The sequence below is a fragment of the Oncorhynchus mykiss genome, unplaced genomic scaffold (genome assembly GCF_013265735.2).
Source record: "Oncorhynchus mykiss isolate Arlee unplaced genomic scaffold, USDA_OmykA_1.1 un_scaffold_121, whole genome shotgun sequence".
Classification (NCBI taxonomy): Eukaryota; Metazoa; Chordata; class Actinopteri; order Salmoniformes; family Salmonidae; genus Oncorhynchus; species Oncorhynchus mykiss.
Window position 1 is genome coordinate 1,578,333 of NW_023493662.1, and position 18,423 is coordinate 1,596,755.

Below are 18,423 nucleotides of genomic sequence, written 5' to 3' on the forward strand. Positions count from 1 at the left end.
GTTTGTATAGATATTGTTGGAGTCTGAAATTAAACATTAGTTGACATTGTTTTAACATATTCTATCAACATGTATAATGGGGTCATACCGTATCCATGTTCTTGAATCATTTTCAGACCAGGCGCCCCTCTCGGGCCTTGCTGATTCTGCGATGCACTTGTGCCAAAGTAGTGCGATGCGTCTTAGGGGCTAGATTATGTTTGATTGGCTGGAGGTTCCAGGGGGGTGTGTCTGTGTGTTAAAGCTGCTTGTGTTGTTTGGAGTTCTGGTAAAGACGTTCGTACAGAATGGTAGAATATCGTCTGTTTCATTACCCTCGTTCAGAGGTAGAGTCCATAATGCTTCAGGTCTTCAAAAGGGTACTGGAGTCCTTAGTTAGTAGGCAGCTGAAGGCCTCCAAGAAAACAACTTCTTTAATGGATGCAGTCAGGCTTTAGGTCTGGCCACAGCACTGTTTCAGCAACATGGAGGGTTTTACATGAATGCAGTCAGGCTTTAGGTCTGGACACAGCACTGTTTCAGCAACATGGAGGGTTTTACATGGATGCAGTCAGGCTTTAGGTCTGGACACAGCACTGTTTCAGCTACATTGAAGGTTTTAAATGCCATCCACTGTGCTCTTGACAAGAAGTGTGTCTGTCTTTATTGATTTGTCGAAGGCTTTTGACACCGTGGACCATGCTGTGTTAGTGTAAAGGTTAAAATGTTGTGTAATTACAGGTCATGATCTAGATTGGTTAATAAATTACCTATCAAATCGTACACAATGTGTAATGGAGGATGGTTGTAAATCTGAGTCCATAGAGTTGTGCTCAGGTGTCCCGCAAGGTTCTATTTTGGGACCAATGTTGTTCCTTTTGTATATCAACAACATTGGGGATCTTAATGAAACAGCGGATGTTCATTTTTATACAGATGATACTGTTCTGTATTCAAGTGGTAGTAGGTTATCTTTATCTTTTGAAAATGCCCAAAGAGCATTTAACATCATTCAACTGAATCTGTATGATTTGAAGCTGGTTCTGAATTTCAGATGCCAGGCATGTTACTAATCATGTCATTGCTACAATGGCTGGACACACTATACAGCAAGTCAAAGTGTACAACTATTTGGGTGAGTGGGTTGATGACAAGCTGAGCTTCACTGTTCATGTGGAGAACTTGATCAGGAAGCTCAAGCTGAAAATAGGTTTTTATTACCGGCATGAGGCTTGTTTTTCTCTGGAGGCCAGGAAGGAGCTGGTATGATGTACATTACTGGCATCAGGCTTGTTTTTCTCTGGAGGCCAGGAAGGAGCTGGTATGATGTACATTACTGGCATCAGGCTTGTTGTTCTCTGGAGGCCAGGAAGGAGCTGGTATGATGTACATTAGTGGCATCAGGCTTGTTTTTCTCTGGAGGCCAGGAAGGAGCTGGTACGATGTACATTACTGGCATGAGGCTTGTTTTTCTCTGGATGCCAGGAAGGAGCTGGTATGATGTACATTACTGGCATCAGGCTTGTTGTTCTCTGGAGGCCAGGAAGGAGCTGGTATGATGTACATTACTGGCATCAGGCTTGTATTTCTCTGGAGGCCAGGAAGGAGCTGGTATGATGTACATTACTGGCATCGGGCTTGATTTTCTCTGGAGACCAGGAAGGAGCTGGTACGATGTACATTACTGGCATCAGGCTTGTGTTTCTCTGGAGGCCAGGAAGGAGCTGGTATGATGTACATTACTGGCATGAGGCTTGTTTTTCTCTGCAGGCCAGGAAGGAGCTGGTATGATGTACATTACTGGCGGTTTTAGATTTTAGTGATGTTATATATATGCAGGCCACGACCCTGAGAGCACTTGATTCAGTGAATCATGCAGCCCTCAGGTTCTTTACAAATCAGAAACGTCTAACACATCATTGTGATCTCTACAGCGCTGTTGGCTGGTGGTCATCTACCTTGCGTAGGTTTAAACACTAGTATACACTGATTTATAAGGCCATATTGTAGGCTCAAACACTGGTATGAAAATCTATACAGGTACTGTATGTAGAACCAGAGTAAAGACCAGTATGGACTATCAATACAGATACTGTATGTAGAACCAGAGTAAAGACCAGTATGGACTATCAATACAGGTACTGTATATAGAACCATAGTAAAGACCAGTATGGACTATCAATACAGATACTGTATATAGAACCATAGTAAAGACCAGTATGGACTATCAATACAGATACTGTATGTAGAACCATAGTAAAGACCAGTATGGACTATCAATACAGGTACTGTATGTAGAACCATAGTAAAGACCAGTATGGACTATCAATACAGATACTGTATATAGAACCATAGTAAAGACCAGTATGGACTATCAATACAGATACTGTATGTAGAACCATAGTAAAGACCAGTATGGACTATCAATACAGATACTGTATGTAGAACCATAGTAAAGACCAGTATGGACTATCAATACAGGTACTGTAAGTAGAACCATAGTAAAGACCAGTATGGACTATCAATACAAAGTGACCATTTAGAATGAGGCCCAGTTCAATGAGAGGAAGTCTTAACAGAACTGGGGGATGACAGACAGGAAGTGGGGGGGTGGAGATCTAATATATTGTTGTATCAAACACTAAAGCATGATATTGTAATAAATCTACACCCTATTCCCTACGTAGAACACTACTTTAGACCTGGTCAGAAGCACCGTAGTGCACTACGTAGGGAATAGGGAACCATTTGGAACAGAGACAGTAATTCCCCTGAACATCTTCCTCTTCCTCATCTGGTTTCTTGAATAGCTCTTCACTCCTCCCCTCTTCCTCCCCTCCTCCCTTTTCATTCTATTCTATCAGCCACACCACTAGCTCACCTCCACACAATACATTTACAAGTTAAAGACACACCTTGGAATAAATAACAAAGGAAAACTATTACTAGATGAAGTTGAGTGTTTTTTATTATTTCCCATCACCATAAATCATATTTAATCACTGAACAGTAGCAGACCTAACTTCATCTGTTCCTGACTCTGGATAGTGGATTAAAAAGACCATCAATCTCCAATGATATTAAAGTACTATTCTGAACATTACTGATATACTGAGTGGCAAGTCAAGATATCTGCTGGTTTTATTGTTTGGTCAACAGCACCACCTGCTGGACAGGTTTAATGTTGCTGGACTGAGCAGTATGGGAGGATGAAAGATGACACATTTAGGGCCGGTTTCCTGGACATCTACATTGAACATACTGTTTAGTCCAGGACTAGGATTCATCTGTGTCTGGGAAACCAGACCATATAGTTTAGTAGAAAGTAAGTGATACCAGCTTGTAGTGGGCTGACTAGTCCTGAATTGTCCTTTAGTTCCTGGACCATTTTCCATGCAGCTCCAGGTGACAGAGAACACATCAATTAGGACCGAGCCAACAAGCTGATCAATGATACTGAGGAGAATTACATAGAGACAGAGAACCAACTGAGAAAACATATCAATGGTTCTGAATGACAACCAATATACATCAACACCAGACATCATGATTAATGGAAATGTACAAGATTAAAACATTGTATTGAATTTTAATTAATAACAAATCAGTTTACAGTTTAACCAGCTCAGCTATAGACTACACCAGCATGACTAGTATCTATGTGGACCCTACTACAGTTTAACCAGCTCAGCTATAGACTACACCAGCATGACTAGTATCTATGTGGACCCTACTACAGTTTAACCAGCTCAGCTATAGACTACACCAGCATGACTAGTATCTATGTGGACCCTACTACAGTTTAACCAGCTCAGCTATAGACTACACCAGCATGACTAGTATCTATGTGGACCCTACTACAGTTTAACCAGCTCAGCTATAGACTACACCAGCATGACTAGTATCTATGTGGACCCTACTACAGTTTAACCAGCTCAGCTATAGACTACACCAGCATGACTAGTATCTATGTGGACCCTACTACAGTTTAACCAGCTCAGCTATAGACTACACCAGCATGACTAGTATCTATGTGGACCCTACTACAGTTTAACCAGCTCAGCAGAACCAGAGACATAAAACCCAGGATAGAGGGGCTGAGTGAATGTGGTCTGGACTCTGTGGAGGAGGGTCATTGTGTCAGAGACACTGTAGAAGGACAGAGTACCTGCCTTGTGATCCAGGTACACTCCTACTCTGGAGGACTGAGGGCCTGATACTTTAGTCTCAACATTATTGTGTCTGAACCAATAACCACCTCTATAGTAACCACCACTAGAGTAATGTAAACTCCAGGACTTGTTATTGAATCCAAATGCACCATCGTCCTCTGTTCTGCTGATGTCTTTATATGAGACTGCTGTATAAACATCACCAGTCCTCTCCACCTCCCAGTAACAGCATCCAGACAGACCCTCTCTACACAGAACCTGCCTGTAGTTGGTGAATCTGTCTGGATGTTCAGGATATGGTTGGACTTGGCCTGTATTGGTCACCTTTCTGTTCCCTTTAGACAGAGAGAGGTGTGTGTCTGCTGTGTTTGGGTCCAGTGTGAGCTGACAGGAATCTGGGAGAAGAGCAGTGACCAATGAGGGGAGTCAGAACAATAAGTTAAGTCAGATACTGTATCTACCCTGTCTTTGATTAGAGCACAGCAGAGATCAAATCAGAGAAATATGAGGAGTCAGATAGATACCCAGTCTTTGATTAGATCTACTATTGCTATATATTTCTAGAGGGATTGTTAGGAGTGTCAGTAAAAAGAGACTGTTAGTTACTTCACAATAAAGATACTCACATTGTAACAACTGTTCTCTGGTCTTGGGCTCTGGAGGCAGTACAACATCCACTGTATTCACTACAGACACACAAATACATTGACAGAGAGAGGGAATGTTATCATCAGACCATATTCCACATGTATATGACTAGTAGGGAACTTTCAATGGTCTAAAGTTGATGTTCTTATTGTTTTCAACACACCTGTAGTGGAGATCTTGGTCCATTCTCCTTTAAGGAAGTCTTCTAGTTTCTCTCTCAGTTCAGACACAGTCTTACTCACATCTCCAAAGTACTGAAGAGGACGGACAACGATGCTGGGTAAGTCTGAAGATACACTGATACTGGAGAGAGACTGATACCTCTGGAGAGAGAGAGAGAGAGACTGATAACTCTGGAGAGAGAGAGAGAGAGAGACTGATAACTCTGGAGAGAGAGAGACTGATAACTCTGGAGAGAGAGAGAGAGAGAGACTGATAACTCTGGAGAGAGAGAGAGAGAGAGAGAGAGAGAGAGAGACTGATAACTCTGGAGAGAGAGAGAGAGAGAGAGAGAGAGAGAGAGACTGATAACTCTGGAGAGAGAGAGAGAGAGAGACTGATAACTCTGGAGAGAGAGAGAGAGAGAGAGAGACTGATACCTCTGGAGAGAGACTGATACCTCTGGAGAGAGAGAGAGACTGATACCTCTGGAGAGAGAGAGAGACTGATACCTCTGGAGAGAGAGAGAGAGACTGATACCTCTGGAGAGAGAGAGAGACTGATACCTCTGGAGAGAGAGAGAGAGACTGATACCTCTGGAGAGAGAGAGAGAGACTGATACCTCTGGAGAGAGAGAGAGACTGATACCTCTGGAGAGAGAGAGAGACTGATACCTCTGGAGAGAGAGAGAGAGACTGATACCTCTGGAGAGAGAGAGAGACTGATACCTCTGGAGAGAGAGAGAGAGAGACTGATACCTCTGGAGAGAGAGAGAGACTGATACCTCTGGAGAGAGAGAGAGAGAGACGAATAACTCTGGAGAGAGAGAGAGAGACTGATACCTCTGGAGAGAGAGAGAGAGAGACTACACCTTAATTGAACACACTAAAAATTACACCTACCTTGGTCTGACCATATCTGCATCGGAAAACTTTAATATGGCAGTGAAGGCACTCAAAGAAAAAGCCAGCAGAGCAATGTATGCAATAAAAATGAAATTATTCAAAATCAACATCCCAATTAGAATTTGGACTAAAATATTTGACAGTGTAATCCTACCAATAGCACTTTATGGATGTGAGGTTTGGGGGCCACTCAATAAACTGGATTTTAAAATGTGGGACAAACATCCAATTGAAGCCCTACATGCAGAATTCTGTCGGAAAATTCTCCAAGTCCAGAGAAATACACCAACTAATGCATGTAGGGCAGAATTGGGCCGTTTTCCAGTAATAATGAAAATACAGAAAAGATCATTAAAATTTTGGCTACATCTAAATTCAAGTCCAAATTCGAGTCTGCAATTTAAAGCACTTCAAGCCCAAGAGCTGAGCCCAGAAACGAGCCCTCTCAGTCAGCTGGTGTTGGACCTCACCAACCAAGCTGACACCAGCACTGCTTCAAAAGAAAGAATTCCAATAAGCAAAATCATGAACCAATCAAAGGAATCATATTTACAATACTGGAAAAACGAAACAAAATCCCAAAGCCGACTAAATTGCTATCTGACCCTAAACAGAGAATATGAATTGGCTGATTATCTCTACTCTGTCAGAGATACGAAGCAGAGACAGATCCTTACCAAGTACAGGCTGAGTGACCACCGATTGGCAATAGAAACCGGCAGACATAAAAAGACATGGCTACCCAAAGAGGAGCGTGTATGTAGTCACTGCATGACAGGGGAGGTAGAGACAGAGATGCACTTTCTCCTTTACTGTGATAAATATTCCTCACAAAGAGATTCATTATTCACAGAAATGACTACATATATTCCACATTTTTACAAATTGAACCCAGAGGAAAAACTAAGAATACTCATGGGCGAAGGAGCAATGGCTCCTCTTGCAGCCAAATATGTATTTTCCAGCCATAGCCTGAGGGACACTGAATAATAACATCTGCATAGTAAACAGTAACTTACTTATTATTACTATTATTGTTATTACTATAATTATTAATGTTTACTGTAGACTGTTACCATTTTATTGTTATTATTTTTGTATTTAATTTTGTATTATTATTTACTACCATTTTATATTATTATTTGCTATCATTTATAATTTTGTTACAATGTATATTGTATACATTGTTGCTTTGGCAATATTGACACAATGTTTTTCATGCCAATAAAGCAGCTTGAATTTGAAAATTTGAATTTGAATTTGAGAGATAGTGAAGGTGTAAACTTGGCAGTAGAAAATCTTAACAGTATATTTGACCTCTCAGCTTCCCTATCAAATCTAAAAATCTCAAATAGAAAACCGAAGAAAATTAACAATAATGACAAATGGTTTGATGAAGAATGCAAAAATCTAAGAAAGAAATTGAGAAACCTGTCCAACCAAAAACATAGAGACCCGGAAAACCTGAGTCTACGCCTTCACTATGGTGAATCACTAAAACAATACAGAAACACACTACGGAAAAAGAAGGAACAGCATGTCAGAAATCAGCTCAATGCAATTGAAGAATCCATAGACTCTAACCACTTCTGGGAAAATTGGAAAACACTAAACAAACAACAACACGAAGATGTATGGGTAAACCACTTCTCCAATCTTTTTGGCTCTATAACAAAGAATAAAGAGCAAAAACATATACATGATCAAATACAGATCTTAGAATTAACTATTAAAGACTACCAGAACCCACTGGATTCTCCAATTACATTGAATGAGTTACAGGACAAAATAAAAACCCTCCAACCCAAAAAGGCCTGTGGTGTTGATGGTATCCTCAATGAAATGATCAAATATACAGACAACAAATTCCAATTGGCTATACTAAAACTCTTTAACATCATACTTAGCTCTGGCATCTTCCCCAATATTTGGAACCAAGGACTGATCACCCCAATCCACAAAAGTGGAGACAAATTTGACCCCAATAACTACCGTGGAATATGTGTCAACAGTAACCTTGGGAAAATTCTCTGCATTATTATTAACAGCAGACTCGTACATTTCCTCAATGAAAACAATGTACTGAGCAAATGTCAAATTGGCTTTTTACCAAATTACCGTACAACAGACCATGTATTCACCCTGCACACCCTAATTGACAACCAAACAAACCAAAACAAAGGCAAAGTCTTCTCATGCTTTGTTGATTTCAAAAAAGCCTTCGACTCAATCTGGCATGAGGGTCTGCTATACAAACTGATGGAAAGTGGTGTTGGGGGTAAAACATACGACATTATAAAATCCATGTACACAAACAACAAGTGTGCGGTTAAAATTGGCAAAAAACACACACATTTCTTCACACAGGGTCGTGGGGTTAGACAGGGATGCAGCTTAAGCCCCACCCTCTTCAACATATATATCAACGAATTGGCGCGGGCACTAGAAAAGTCTGCAGCACCCGGCCTCCCCCTGCTAGGAGGCAAATGTCTGCTGTTTGCCGATGATCTGGTGCTTCTGTCACCAACCAAGGAGGGCCTACAGCAGCACCTAGATCTTATGCACAGATTCTGTCAGACCTGGGCCCTGACAGTAAATCTCAGTAAGACCAAAATAATGGTGTTCCAAAAAAGGTCCAGTCACCAGGACCACAAATACAAATTCCATCTAGACACCGTTGCCCTAGAGCACAGAAAAAACTATACATACCTTGGCCTAAACATCAGCGCCACAGGTAACTTCCACAAAGCTGTGAACGATCTGAGAGACAAGGCAAAAAGGGCATTCTATGCCATCAAAAGAAACATAAATTTAAACATACCAATTAGGATTTGGCTAAAAATACTTGAATCAGTCATAGAGCCCATTGCCCTTTATGGTTGTGAGGTCTGGGGTCCGCTCACCAACCAAGACTTCACAAAATGGGACAAACACCAAATTGAGACTCTGCACGCAGAATTCTGCAAAAATATCCTCCGTGTACAACGTAGAAGACCAAATAATGCATGCAGAGCAGAATTAGGCCGATACCCACTAATTATCAAAATCCAGAAAAGAGCCGTTAAATTCTACAACCACCTAAAAGGAAGCGATTCACAAACCTTCCATAACAAAGCCATCACCTACAGAGAGATGAACCTGGAGAAGAACACACCCTACAGAGCCCCTGTTAAGGTGCGTGAATGAGGACCCAAAAGCGAATTAACAAAACAGAGTTACTTTAATGACGAAAACAAAACGTAGGCTCAGACGGACAGGCAGATTCCGACAGGACAGGACAAGGTTACAGTAACACGACGATGGTCTGGTTCAGGCATGAATGACACAAACAAACAAACAAGAATCCGACAAGGACAGGAGCAGAAACAGAGAGAGATATAGGGACCTAATCAGAGGGAAAAAGGGAAACAGGTGGGGAACGGGGTGAATGGGTAATTAGGAGGAGACAAGGCACAGCTGGGGAAAAGAGGGGGAGAAAAGGTAACATAACAACGACCAGCAGAGGGAGACAGGGTGAAGGGAAAGGACAGAGACAAGACAACATGACAGTACATGACAGTACCCCCCCACTCACCGAGCGCCTCCTGGCGCACTCGAGGAGGAAACCTGGCGGCAACGGAGGAAATCCTCGATCAGCGCACGGTCCAGCACGTCCCGAGAGGGAACCCAACTCCTCTCCTCCGGACCGTACCCCTCCCAATCAACAAGGTACTGGTGACCACGGCCCCGAGGACGCATGTCCAAAATCCTGCGGACCCTGTAGATGGGTGCGCCCTCGACAAGGATGGGGGGGGGGGGGGGGAAGACGAGCGGGGGCGCGAAGAACGGGCTTAACACAAGAGACATGGAAGACCGGGTGGACGCGACGAAGGTATCGCGGAAGAAGAAGTCGCACTGCGACAGGATTAATGACCCGAGAAATACGGAACGGACCAATGAACCGCGGGGTCAACTTGCGAGACGCCGTCTTAAGGGGAAGGTTCTGAGTGGAGAGCCAAACTCTCTGACCGCGACAATATCTAGGACTCTTAGTTCTACGCTTATTAGCAGCCCTCACAGTCTGCGTCCTATAACGGCAAAGTGCAGACCTGACCCTCTTCCAGGTGCGCTCGCAACGTTGGACAAAAGCCTGAGCGGAGGGGACGCTGGACTCGGCGAACTGAGATGAGAACAGCGGAGGCTGGTACCCGAGGCTACTCTGAAAAGGAGATAGCCCGGTTGCAGACGAAGGAAGCGAGTTGTGGGCGTATTCTGCCCAGGGGAGCTGTTCTGACCAAGACGCAGGGTTGCGAAAAGAAAGACTGCGTAAGATGCGACCAATAGTCTGATTGGCCCGTTCTGCTTGACCGTTAGACTGGGGGTGAAAGCCGGAAGAGAGACTGACGGAAGCCCCAATCAAACGGCAAAACTCCCTCCAAAATTGAGACGTGAATTGCGGACCTCTGTCCGAAACGACGTCTGACGGAAGGCCATGAATTCTGAAAACATTCTCGATGATGATTTGTGCCGTCTCTTTAGCAGAAGGAAGCTTAGCAAGGGGAATGAAATGAGCCGCCTTAGAGAACCTATCGACAACCGTAAGAATAACAGTCTTCCCCGCTGACGAAGGCAGTCCGGTGACAAAATCTAAGGCGATGTGAGACCACGGTCGAGAGGGAATGGGAAGCGGCCTGAGACGGCCGGCAGGAGGGGAGTTACCGGACTTAGTCTGCGCGCAGACCGAACAAGCAGCCACGAAACGACGCGTGTCATGCTCCCGGGTGGGCCACCAAAAACGCTGGCGAATGGAAGCAAGCGTACCCCGAACGCCAGGGTGGCCGGCTAACTTGGCAGAGTGAGCCCACTGAAGAACGGCCAGACGAGTAGGAACGGGAACGAAAAGAAGGTTCCTAGGACAAGCGCGCGGCGACGGAGTGTGAGTGAGCGCTTGCTTTACCTGCCTCTCAATTCCCCAGACAGTCAACCCGACAACACGCCCCTCAGGGAGAATCCCCTCGGGGTCAGTGGAGGCTACTGAAGAACTGAAGAGACGAGATAAAGCATCAGGCTTGGTGTTCTTAGAGCCCGGACGATAAGAAATCACGAACTCGAAACGAGCGAAAAACAGCGCCCAACGCGCCTGACGCGCATTAAGACGTTTGGCAGAACGGATGTACTCAAGGTTCCTATGGTCAGTCCAAACGACAAAAGGAACGGTCGCCCCCTCCAACCACTGTCGCCATTCGCCTAGGGCTAACCGGATGGCGAGCAGTTCGCGGTTACCCACATCATAGTTACGTTCCGACGGGGACAGGCGATGAGAAAAATACGCGCATGGGTGGACCTTGTCGTCAGAGAGGGAGCGCTGAGAAAGAATGGCTCCCACGCCCACCTCTGACGCGTCAACCTCGACAACGAACTGTCTAGAGACGTCAGGTGTAACAAGGATAGGAGCGGATGTAAAACGATTCTTGAGGAGATCAAAAGCTCCCTGGGCGGAAACGGACCACTTAAAGCACGTCTTGACAGAAGTAAGGGCTGTGAGAGGAGCTGCCACCTGACCGAAATTACGGATGAAACGACGATAGAAGTTCGCGAAGCCGAGAAAGCGCTGCAGCTCGACGCGTGACTTAGGAGCGGGCCAATCAATGACAGCTTGGACCTTAGCGGGATCCATCTTAATGCCTTCAGCGGAAATAACAGAACCGAGAAATGTGACGGAGGAGGCATGAAAAGTGCACTTCTCAGCCTTCACAAAAAGACAATTCTCTAAAAGGCGCTGGAGGACACGTTGAACGTGCTGAAGATGAATCTGGAGTGACGGTGAAAAAATCAGGATATCGTCAAGGTAAACGAAAACAAAGATGTTCAGCATGTCTCTCAGGACATCATTGACTAATGCCTGAAAGACAGCTGGAGCGTTAGCGAGGCCGAAAGGAAGAACCCGGTATTCAAAGTGCCCTAACGGAGTGTTAAACGCCGTCTTCCACTCGTCCCCCTCCCTGATGCGCACGAGATGGTAAGCGTTACGAAGGTCCAACTTAGTGAAAAACCTGGCTCCCTGCAGGATCTCGAAGGCTGAAGACATAAGAGGAAGCGGATAACGATTCTTAACTGTTATGTCATTCAGCCCTCGATAATCTATGCAGGGGCGCAGAGACCCGTCCTTCTTCTTGACAAAAAAAAACCCCGCTCCGGCGGGAGAGGAGGAGGGGACTATGGTACCGGCGTCAAGAGCTACAGACAAATAATCCTCGAGAGCCTTACGTTCGGGAGCCGACAGAGAGTATAGTCTACCCCGGGGGGGAGTGGTTCCCGGAAGGAGATCAATACTACAATCATACGACCGGTGTGGAGGAAGAGAGGTGGCCCTGGACCGACTGAACACCGTGCGCAGATCGTGATATTCCTCCGGCACCCCTGTCAAATCACCAGGCTCCTCCTGTGAAGAAGAGACAGAGGAAACAGGAGGGATAGCAGACATTAAACATTTCACATGACAAGAGACGTTCCAGGAGAGGATAGAATTACTAGACCAATTAATGGAAGGATTATGACAAACTAGCCAGGGATGGCCCAAAACAACAGGTGTAAAAGGTGAACGAAAAATCAAAAAAGAAATGGTTTCGCTATGATTACCAGAAACAGTGAGGGTTAAAGGTAGCGTCTCACGCTGAATCCTGGGGAGAGGACTACCATCCAGGGCGAACAAGGCCGTGGACTCCCTTAACTGTCTGAGAGGAATGTCATGTTCCCGAGCCCAGGTCTCGTCCATAAAACAGCCCTCCGCCCCAGAGTCTATTAAGGCACTGCAGGAAGCTGACGAACCGGTCCAGCGTAGATGGACCGACAAGGTAGTGCAGGATCTTGAAGGAGAGACAGGAGTAGTAGCGCTCACCAGTAGCCCTCCGCTTACTGATGAGCTCTGGCTTTTACTGGACATGAAGTGACAAAATGACCAGCAGAACCGCAATAGAGACAGAGGCGGTTGGTGATTCTCCGTTCCCTCTCCTTAGTCGAGATGCGGATACCTCCCAGCTGCATAGGCTCAGCTCCCGAGCCGGCAGAGGAAGATGGTAGTGATGCGGAGAGGGGGGCAACGGAGAACGCGAGCTCCTTTCCACGAGCTCGGTGACGAAGATCAACCCGTCGCTCAATGCGAATAGCGAGTTCAATCAAGGAATCCACGCTGGAAGGAACCTCCCGGGAGAGAATCTCATCCTTTACCTCTGCGCGGAGACCCTCCAGAAGACGAGCGAGCAAAGCCGGCTCGTTCCAGCCACTGGAGGCAGCAAGAGTGCGAAACTCAATAGAGTAGTCTGTTATGGATCGATTGCCTTGACATAGGGAAGACAGGGCCCTGGAAGCCTCCTCCCCAAAAACAGATCGATCAAAAACCCGTATCATCTCCTCCTTAAAGTCCTGATACTGGTTAGTACACTCAGCCCTTGCCTCCCAGATTGCCGTGCCCCACTCACGAGCCCGTCCAGTAAGGAGAGATATGACGTAGGCGACACGAGCAGTGCTCCTGGCGTAAGTGTTGGGCTGGAGAGAAAACACAATATCACACTGGGTGAGGAACGAGCGGCATTCAGTGGGCTCCCCAGAGTAACACGGCGGGTTATTGATTCTGGGCTCCGGAGATTCGAAAGCCCTGGAAGTGGCCGGTGGATCGAGGCGGAGATGGTGAACCTGTTCTGTGAGGTTGGAGACTTGGGTGGCCAGGGTCTCAACGGCATGTCGAGCAGCAGACAATTCCTGCTCGTGTCTGCCTAGCATCGCTCCCTGGATCTCGACGGCTGAGTGGAGAGGATCCGAAGTCGCTGGGTCCATTCTTGGTCGGATTCTTCTGTTAAGGTGCGTGAATGAGGACCCAAAAGCGAATTAACAAAACAGAGTTACTTTAATGACGAAAACAAAACGTAGGCTCAGACGGACAGGCAGATTCCGACAGGACAGGACAAGGTTACAGTAACACGACGATGGTCTGGTTCAGGCATGAATGACACAAACAAACAAACAAGAATCCGACAAGGACAGGAGCAGAAACAGAGAGAGATATAGGGACCTAATCAGAGGGAAAAAGGGAAACAGGTGGGGAACGGGGTGAATGGGTAATTAGGAGGAGACAAGGCACAGCTGGGGAAAAGAGGGGGAGAAAAGGTAACATAACAACGACCAGCAGAGGGAGACAGGGTGAAGGGAAAGGACAGAGACAAGACAACATGACAGTACATGACAGCCCCAGGACAACAGCACAATTAGACCCAACCAAATCATGAGAAAACAAAAAGATAATTACTTGACACATTGGAAAGAATTAACAAAAAAACAGAGCAAACTAGAATGCTATTTGGCCCTAAACAGAGAGTACACAGCGGCAGAATACCTGACCACTGTGACTGACCCAAAATTAAGGAAAGCTTTGACTATGTACAGACTCAGTGAGCATAGCCTTGCTATTGAGAAAGGCCGCCGTAGGCAGACATGGCTCTCAAGAGAAGACAGGCTATGTGCTCACTGCCCACAAAATGAGGTGGAAACTGAGCTGCACTTCCTAACCTCCTGCCCAATGTATGACCATATTAGAGAGACATATTTCCCTCCGATTACACAGATCCACAAAGAATTCGAAAACAAATCCAAATTTGAAAACCACCCATATCTACTGGGTGAAATTCCACAGTGTGCCATCACAGCAGCAAGATTTGTGACCTGTTGCCACGAGAAAAGGGCAACCAGTGAAGAACACACACCATTGTAAATACAACCCATATTTATGCTTATTTATTTTATCTTGTGTCCTTTAACCATTTGTACATTGTTAAAACACTGTATATATATATAATATGACATTTGTAATGTCTTTACTGTTTTGAAACCTCTGTATGTGTAATGTTTACTGTTAATTTTTGTTGTTTTTCACTTTATATATTCACTTTGTATGTTGTCTACCTCACTTGCTTTGGCAATGTTAACACATGTTTCCCATGCCAATAAAGCCCTTGAATTGAATTGAATTGAATTGAGAGAGAGAGAGAGAGAGAGAGACTGATAACTCTGGAGAGAGAGAGAGAGACTGATAACTCTGGAGAGAGAGAGAGAGACTGATAACTCTGGAGAGAGAGAGAGAGAGAGACGGAAAGAGAGAGAGAGAGGGAAGGAAAGAGAGAGAGAGAGAGAGAGGGACGGACAGAGAGAGAGAGGGACGGACAGAGAGAGGGACTGACAGAGAGAGGGACGGACAGAGAGAGAGAGGGACGGACAGAGAGAGAGACAGACAGAGAGAGGGACGGACGGACGGACAGAGAGACAGGACAACATAATGATTGAGATGAATAGTTTCACATGAAGTTAATTTCATATCACATGTAACAAGACAGTTTAGTTACCTGGAGGAAATGGATGTGATCCTCTGTGTGTGAGAGCTGCTCCAGCTCAGTGCTTCTCTTCCTCAGCTCAGCTATCTCCTGCTTCAGTTGCTCCAGGAGTCCTTCAGCTTGACTCACTTGAGCCTTCTCTTGGGCTCTGATCAGCTCCTTCACCTCAGAGCTCCTTCTCTCAATGGAGCGGATCAGCTCAGTAAAGATCTGATCACTGTCCTCCACTGCTGACTGTGCAGAGCGCTGGAGAGAGAGAGAGAGAGAGAGAGAGAGAGAGACAGAGACAGAGACAGAGACAGAGACAGAGAGACAGAGAGAGAGAGAGAGAGAGAGAGAGAGACATAGAGACAGAGAGACAGAAACAGAGAGAGAGGGAGAGAAAGAGACAGAGGGAGACAGTAGGTTCAGTCTCTCTACACCTCATTGAGTCAGACCTCTGCCACCCTGCTCTCCAGGTCCACCAGGCCTTGTCCTCCCTCCTAAACAGACAGGTACAGAACACCTCTTGGTCCTGCTCTACTCTCCTCCCTCCTGGACAGACAGGTACAGAACACCTCTTGGTCCTGCTCTACTCTCCTCCCTCCTGGACAGACAGGGACAGAACACCTCTTGGTCCTGCTCTACTCTCCTCCCTCCTGGACAGACAGGTACAGAACACCTCTTGGTCCTGCTCTAATCTCCTCCCTCCTGGACAGACAGGTACAGAACACCTCTTTGTCCTGCTCTACTCCCCCCCCCCCCCCCTCCTGGACAGACAGGTACAGAACACCTCTTGGTCCTGCTCTACTCTCCTCCCTCCTGGACAGACAGGTACAGAACACCTCTTGGTCCTGCTCTACTCTCCTCCCTCCTGGACAGACAGGTACAGAACACCTCTTGGTCCTGCTCTACTCTCCTCCCTCCTGGACAGACAGGTACAGAACACCTCTTGGTCCTGCTCTACTCTCCTCCCGAAAACTACATTAAATGAGGGCCGCCCCCAGGTGGTGAGGGTAGGCAACAACATCTCCTCCCCGCTGATCCTCAACACTGGGGCCCCACAAGGGTGCGTTCTGAGCCCTCTCCTGTACTCCCTGTTCACCCACGACTGCGTGGCCACGCACGCCTCCAACTCAATCATCAAGTTTGCGGACGACACAACAGTGGTAGGCTTGATTACCAACAACGACGAGACGGCCTACAGGGAGGAGGTGAGGGCCCTCGGAGTGTGGTGTCAGGAAAATAACCTCACACTCAACGTCAACAAAACTAAGGAGATGATTGTGGACTTCAGGAAACAGCAGAGGGAATTCCCCCCTATCCACATCGATGGAACAGTAGTGGAGAGGGTAGCAAGTTTTAAGTTCCTCGGCATACACATCACAGACAAACTGAATTGGTCCACTCACACAGACAGCATCGTGAAGAAGGCGCAGCAGCGCCTCTTCAACCTCAGGAGGCTGAAGAAATTCGGCTTGTCACCAAAAGCACTCACAAACTTCTACAGATGCACAATCGAGAGCATCCTGGCGGGCTGTATCACCGCCTGGTATGGCAACTGCACCGCCCTCAACCGTAAGGCTCTCCAGAGGGTAGTGAGGTCTGCACAACGCATCACCGGGGGCAAACTACCTGCCCTCCAGGACACCTACACCACCCGATGTCACAGGAAGGCCATAAAGATCATCAAGGACATCAACCACCCGAGCCACTGCCTGTTCACCCCGCTATCATCCAGAAGGCGAGGTCAGTACAGGTGCATCAAAGCTGGGACCGAGAGACTGAAAAACAGCTTCTATCTCAAGGCCATCAGACTGTTAAACAGCCACCACTAACATTGAGTGGCTGCTGCCAACACACTGACACTGACTCAACTCCAGCCACTTTAATAATGGGAATTGATGGGAAATTATGTAAATATATCACTAGCCACTTTAAACAATGCTACCTTATATAATGTTACTTACCCTACATTATTCATCTCATATGCATACGTATATACTGTACTCTATATCATCGACTGTATCCTTATGTAATACATGTATCACTAGCCACTTTAAACTATGCCACTTTGTTTACATACTCATCTCATATGTATATACTGTACTCGATACCATCTACTGTATATTGCCTATGCTGCTCTGTACCATCACTTATTCATATATCCTTATGTACATATTCTTTATCCCCTTACACTGTGTACAAGACAGTAGTTTTGGAATTGTTAGTTAGATTACTTGTTATTACTGCATTGTCAGAACTAGAAGCACAAGCATTTCGCTACACTCGCATTAACATCTGCTAACCATGTGTATGTGACAAATAAAATTTGATTTGATTTGATTTGAAATACAACGTTAACTAGATATTATCTGTGTCATTTATAGCCTGGCAGATAGTACAACTACATTAAATACAATGTTAACTAGATATTATCTGTGTCATTTATAGCCTGGCACAGATAGTAAAACTACATTAAATACAACGTTAACTAGATATTATCTGTGTCATTTATAGCCTGGCACAGATAGTAAAACTACTGTAGCGACCCGCACAGACAGCTGTGTGTTATGTGTTCGGCTAGTAGGTGGTTGTGTTGTACTTACCAGTTCCCAGTGTTCGCGGGGTCCGACATGCCAATCAACCTGCTATCTGCCAATCACAGGAATGCCTGGGATGTTCTGATGCCGGGCATCCTGGTGGTTGGCGGAGTGGCGTGGAGGGGGCGGGGCATTGGAAGTTAAGGTTTAGCCTTTGTTCTCTCTCTTACGTCTGGGCTTCACAAGAGAAGGTCCCGATTGGCTTGTGGGGTATCTTTCATTTATTTGGCGTGAGCTAAGGCCAAACAGTAGCCTGTGTAAAGTTGCTAATAAACCGTCAATTCGTAACTCAATCCTCTGTCTGGACAATTGTTCCTTTATGATCTAGTCAGGTCATTATACTACATTAAATACAACGTTAACTAGATATCATCGCCACATAACTTATGTCGAATTTAAAAGACACCGTTACCTTTAGTAACGTCTGTTACACTGTAACTTACAGGCAGTCTCACATAAAAACCTATTGGTTAACAAAGCTTTGATTATGACCAAAGTCTATAGTAGTGAAAACTCTCTCTCTCTCTCTATTCTAACTTACCACACATTCACATCACTGCCTCGACATGAATGTGTCCTTTCAGAGCCGTTTCCTGTCCGTTAACTGTTAACAGTCTCG

At 45.6% G+C, this 18,423-nt stretch overlaps 2 protein-coding genes across 6 annotated transcripts in view; both read right to left on the bottom strand.

Annotated features, from left to right (window-relative positions):
- Window positions 1-18,423, bottom strand: part of LOC118947085 (E3 ubiquitin/ISG15 ligase TRIM25-like) — a 71,054-nt gene that overhangs the window by 50,619 nt on the left and 2,012 nt on the right. The window contains exon 3 of one of the 5 annotated variants that reach the window (XM_036972207.1): window positions 16,068-16,127. The exons of 2 other annotated variants lie outside the window; for them this stretch is intronic. In XM_036972207.1, the coding sequence (XP_036828102.1) occupies window positions 16,113-16,127 (15 nt within the window). In that variant the 3' untranslated portion in view covers window positions 16,068-16,112. Of the gene's footprint in view, window positions 1-16,067; window positions 16,128-17,839; window positions 17,901-17,953; window positions 17,977-18,423 lie in introns of those variants that run through there. 2 more of the 5 variants (XM_036972206.1, XM_036972208.1) reach the window with 2 other exon arrangements.
- LOC100136000 (VHSV-induced protein) overlaps window positions 2,939-18,423 on the bottom strand; it is a 109,204-nt gene continuing 93,719 nt past the window's right edge. The window contains 2 exon segments of the mRNA NM_001124337.1: window positions 2,939-3,265; window positions 3,267-3,272. Of these exon segments, the coding sequence (NP_001117809.1) occupies window positions 3,263-3,265; window positions 3,267-3,272 (9 nt within the window). The 3' untranslated portion in view covers window positions 2,939-3,262.